The sequence below is a fragment of the Sphaeroforma arctica genome (assembly GCF_001186125.1).
Source record: "Sphaeroforma arctica JP610 unplaced genomic scaffold supercont1.443, whole genome shotgun sequence".
Lineage (NCBI taxonomy): Eukaryota > Ichthyosporea > Ichthyophonida > Sphaeroforma > Sphaeroforma arctica.
Window position 1 is genome coordinate 67,450 of NW_014040115.1, and position 4,989 is coordinate 72,438.

The following is a 4,989-nucleotide window of genomic DNA, read 5'->3' on the forward strand; positions in this document are numbered from 1 at the left end:
GGGTGTGTGTGTCTTTGTGTGTGTATCTGTGTGTTTGGTTCTGTGTATGTGCGTGTATGTTTGTGTATGTGTGTGTATGTGTGTATATAATTCTTTTCTTTGTACTTACATGGCCACCCCTCGTCCTCACGACTGTCGGGCCTTCTTCTCGTTCCAGATTATGGAGTACCATTCCGAATGGCACAGATTATTTCGGATGACGATGAAGATACGGATGAGTCAAATATATCCTGTGTCAATCCTGGGCGCTCTGCTCCGTCACCCGAGTACTACTTCGACAATCCATTTCAAGAGTCGTCGTCAACGTCAACGCTTCCAACCAGAAAGTTCGTAATCTATGAGAACAGTGAGTGTGATGTTGTGAAGCCGCAATTCAGTCTCCCTGAAATACAAAATCATAGAAGATCAACCAGTCCCTTCGTATCCACGTTAGACCCATGTGATCAGTCGGAATGGCGAAAGAGACGAACAAGCGCGGCAAGTACTGTATTTTCTCCTGTCTCCGATGATTGCGATAGCGATGTTTCTATGATCCTTTCATCGCCGACCACTTCGCCGTGCTCGCCCACCTCGCCCCACTCCCTTACAAGCTCGAAATTTTCGAGCTCCAGCGAGACTATTGCAACAAGTCTAACATCCCCTATTGTACAGCATGATGCTATCAATCGGATCAAGAATTTGCACAAGACTCGCAGTCACGTCACACCAAAGACACCCCCAGAGGAGCGGAAGAAGAAGGCCCGTTCGTACTCATCTGCGATTTGTCACAGTTTTTTAAATGAGCTTGCTGTAAGTTTGCACGATCCTGAGAAACGCAACAGCTTAACGTCGTGCCCTAGCTGGCTTATGTGTGGGCAGACTAACATCCCTCAGCTTCGAGTCAACGTGTTCGAAACCAGAAGAAAGTTGACAGATTTCGAATGGTTATACGAGCATCTCCGACAAGAGAACCTGGAACTCATCATACCTGCCCTACCATCGTCTGGCAATGCTCTATACTTGCATAGACATGACGATCGATTTCTAGCTAAGAAGGGTAGAGTACTACAGGATTTCATGAGTCGTTGTTGCCGACATGAGAAAATCAAGATGCTGCCTGTCTTCCACGTGTTTCTGTGTGGAACAGACGCAGAGCTACGGATATTCAAGAAACTGAGAGGCTCAAAACCTCCACGTATATATCGCTGCAGTGACTTCCGGCGGTGCGCTCGAAAGTGAGTATTGGTTGTCGGTGTTGCCATTTATGTTGGAAGTGCAGCTGTGATGAGTGAGAGATTTAAATTTTGGTGCACAAATGGATTGTTCCCAAACGTCGACAGGAGTCGAAAAATAAGTCTTCAGGTACTAACATACATGTTCTTAGTGTTCGTGCGTTGACTTGCATGACAGGAACGGCTCGTGCTCTCGAACAACTGATTGACTGTTCAACGAAAGAAATCAGAGTCCTCAAAACCATCCAAGATTCTGCAAAATCGAAAGAGGTACAACACTCCATACTATATTCCTTTGCTACATACTCATTTAAGGGCTGAATTCCGGCATGTCATAAAAATAGCTGATCGGGCTTACAAAGGATATTCTTCTGACAATTCAAAAATCTACTTACTTCTATGTCGCAGACGATGCATGATACATGGCGTACGATGTCAAGCAGCGACCTCGAAAGTGGGTACCTGGCAAATGTTTTCTCAGAAATGGCCGAGTGCACCCAAAGTTTGGAGCTGGATGTGGCGAAATCGGTGAGAAAGAAATATTGCTGATTTGCGCCTGATTCTTACCCGTGTCTCTAAAATCTGTTCATAGTACTAATCGATGTTTACTCACGCATTCCATCGACGCCTATAGAATATCAAAGCTGAGCGCGAATACCGAGAACGCCTGTCGTTTTTATTGGCATACGTCGAGACGGCGATTTGCTACGTTGAGTATCTGGATGATATAGATGAAACGGTGAGTTTATTGGACAGCATTCAGCAAGTACAAATTATGCCTTTTTTGTAAGCTTCTATAAGGTTAGAGAACTAACGTAATGCTCCGCGCCTTGTCAAAATAGCTGGCGCATTGGGCAAATCAAGTGCACAATATTCAGAGGTCCATCGGAGAGTGCGACCAATCTGCTCGTACCCTCACTGATAAAGGTGGCGCGAACAAGACCGAAAAAGAGCTCTGTTCTCTACAAAAGAAACTTAGAATGGTATGTTGGTGTTTCACTCCTGGCAGTGGAAGAACGGAATAGTGACGCACATTCCTGCCGATTATTTTACCGTAGCCGCAGAGGATACAAGCGGTTGTCCTTAATAATATTTATTTTCGTTGTGTAAACTTAAACGAAATCCAGGCTTCGGAGTCGGAAGCTGAGGTAGGGTTGCTGATGGATCGCCTTCGCAGCGCATCAGGTAAAGAACTTTCCTACTACGAGCTCGTCAAGGAAGAAGATCTCAAGGTTGCTCACTACCAACGGACTAAAGGTGAGTCTCAGCGCCTTGGCCTTCGTATAGTATATTCAGCAGCGTACCCACTCTCATGCGTAGTGTATTTTCCACACCCACTCATGGCTGTTAACCATCGCTTTTTCTTATCCCACCACCTGCAGCGCTTGCAACTGCCTGCGACAAAAAGCTACACGCATACCAGAATGTTATCAAGATACTGCAGTACCCAGTTCAGATCAGGGAACCGGCATACAATCTGGTAGCTGATTCCAAACAAGCGCAATGCGGCGAACACTCAATTTAAGCGATTCCTATACGGAGGCCGAAACTTGGTACAGGAATACCTCTCAAAAAATTGTGTGACAGACAAAACTGCACCCATTGTATCGGATTGACGTAGTTGATATCGCAAATGCAGTCCATTAAATTAGTTGGCAGTGTGCGGCTGCTTAGGCATAAAGTTGAGGTATCGATGGCCGAGAAAAGCGAGCGAGCGATTTGATACTTCCCGATCTTCTTAGATGATTATTATCGCTGCCATTCACACGAAAAGCGTTCGTACATATTCCGAAACCATTCTCATTTATTACAAATTCTCAGAAAGATAAGGCCGAGATTCAAAACTGTACCCCAGTATTAAATGAAACCTGTATCCTGCATTCTGGTTTGGATTACTGTGTCTGTAACTGCATCCATCACAAATCTGACATTCTCGGTGTCCGTAGCACACGTCAGGTGGGTATAGATAAGCGTCCGTTGGGGTGTGCGATTGAGCGATTCGTATTGATCTCGGATATATTCGATAGCTTCTTGGAAGTCATTATTGCCTGTGTGGGTAGAAAGGATTAAGAGCGCAGGCAGGTGTCAGCAGAGAAGTTAAGCAGTCGAAGCAAGCTAATTTTTCGAACACTTCACACAAAAGTATAAATCCTCCTACCGCTATTATGATATAGCAAACAATATCATAAGAAAACATTAAATCATCATACGAAAACATGACATTTAGCTCTAGTGGCACGATGATTTGAACAGACTTCGGCAAAACAAAATCAAAAACAATCAAATAGCCTTAACCACTTAGTAGAATAGCTGCGACTAGTAACCCACCTTCGTAGTCCGGAAAGCACACGTTTAAGGGCACTCTCGTGATTTTATCGACGAAAAGATCCGTTTTGTTTAGCAACAAGATAATCGCTGATTGCGCAAACCACCGACTGTTCGCTACGGAATCAAAAAGCTTTAAACTCTCGTGCATACGATTCTGTGCAAATGCAAGTGTTTGTATTCAAATAAATGAGAGAAAGGCCAAAGTATATACCAGAGGCTACAAAGTGCTAAGTCTTCGATCGTAATACTTATTTAACCCTCATTTTTTATATTCGAAATAAGGTTATTTGGATCCGACCAGTACGTGTACAAGCGAACCTGGCTAATGATATATCACACACTGCCAGCTTGTGATGTACTTCGTTAGAGCTAGACAAACAAGAGCAATTCGATTATTCACAAGTATGTGCGAGTATACATATGACCTTGTTTCGTTTGTGATAACCAGATATCACACCTACAGTAGTGATACACATGTCTGCTTGCAAAGAGTGAGAATCGAGGCACATCGCATGGAAAATTCATTGTGGGCTCTTACACCAAGTTATCACCGAAGCAACGTACTAATTCTCACAAGTCGAATCTCACGCAAATAGACTGTCTATTGATGATTGTATAAAGGTGAACCTACAAATAGAGTCATGGTTTAGTAAGCGACGAAGAACTCGATGGACGAGTTGAGCCCTAAAGTCCGTGTGCAAAGGACTACGATGACTTTTGAACCTCGAGTGAAAATTACGGAAGTACGGATAAATTATAGGCGCGTATACAAATAGTAGATAAGAACTAGGCCCAGATGTACCGAACTGACCAGCTATGCCTAAAAATCATATCATAAAGATACAGACTGATTTCATACGTAACATCATGATTGGATTTTATAAATGAGCGTAAGGTTAGCAATTAATAGAGTGGATGCAGGCATCTTCCTGGCCTATATTCTAATTAACAGAAGCATCTGCATCTGCATCTGTTTTAATAGCCAGATACATGGGCTTGCTGCTATTGCGACAAATCTACTCGAGCCTGATCAGAAAAACAGGCACATATCGCCCGTCACAATGCGATAGGTCTATAGACGAAATATGTGTATATATATAATGATGAAAAGGTCAACTTACCGTCTCGTGGTCTTCTTGCAACATCTGGTCGTAAGCACTCAACGCCACACAGAATATGATTCCCGTCACATTTTCGAAGCAGTGTATCCACTTTTTCCTTTCCGAGCGTTGTCCGCCCACATCTAATATTCTATTGAGCAGTATTCACCATAAAACAACAAACCGAAAGTTGAGAAATGACAAACATCCTTCTTGAACAGGTGAATGTATCTAGGCAAGTAATGGAACGTGCAGCAATACACACAAGCGAGCTACATCTCTACGTTTGCACGGTAAAATCATAGCCGAATACCCAAGTGTGCAACTGCGAACAGGTCCATATATATATA

At 43.4% G+C, this 4,989-nt stretch overlaps 3 protein-coding genes across 3 annotated transcripts in view; 2 read left to right on the plus strand and 1 right to left on the minus strand.

The window, feature by feature from the left end:
- Positions 1-1,218, plus strand: part of SARC_06303 (hypothetical protein) — a gene marked incomplete at its 3' end in the record, with an annotated part of 2,963 nt that extends 1,745 nt beyond the window's left edge. The window contains exon 2 of the mRNA XM_014299805.1: positions 158-1,218. Coding sequence (XP_014155280.1) covers positions 158-1,218 — 1,061 coding nt within the window. The remainder of the gene's footprint in view (positions 1-157) is intronic.
- A 392-nt stretch (positions 1,219-1,610) lies between these two features.
- On the plus strand, positions 1,611-2,856 carry SARC_06304 (hypothetical protein; the record flags this gene model as incomplete). The annotated part of the gene is made up of 5 exons (XM_014299806.1): positions 1,611-1,739; positions 1,846-1,950; positions 2,054-2,194; positions 2,339-2,468; positions 2,594-2,856. The coding sequence occupies 5 exons, from the start codon at positions 1,611-1,613 to the stop codon at positions 2,734-2,736; spliced, it is 648 nt and encodes a 215-aa protein (XP_014155281.1). The 3' UTR covers positions 2,737-2,856.
- Positions 2,857-2,948: 92 nt separating this feature from the next.
- SARC_06305 (hypothetical protein) lies at positions 2,949-4,793 on the minus strand. Its single transcript, XM_014299807.1, has 3 exons — positions 4,661-4,793; positions 3,540-3,693; positions 2,949-3,259 (listed from the first exon to the last, which is right to left on the minus strand). The coding sequence occupies exons 1-3, from the start codon at positions 4,682-4,684 to the stop codon at positions 3,069-3,071; spliced, it is 369 nt and encodes a 122-aa protein (XP_014155282.1). The 5' UTR covers positions 4,685-4,793; the 3' UTR covers positions 2,949-3,068.
- Positions 4,794-4,989: the final 196 nt, after the last annotated feature.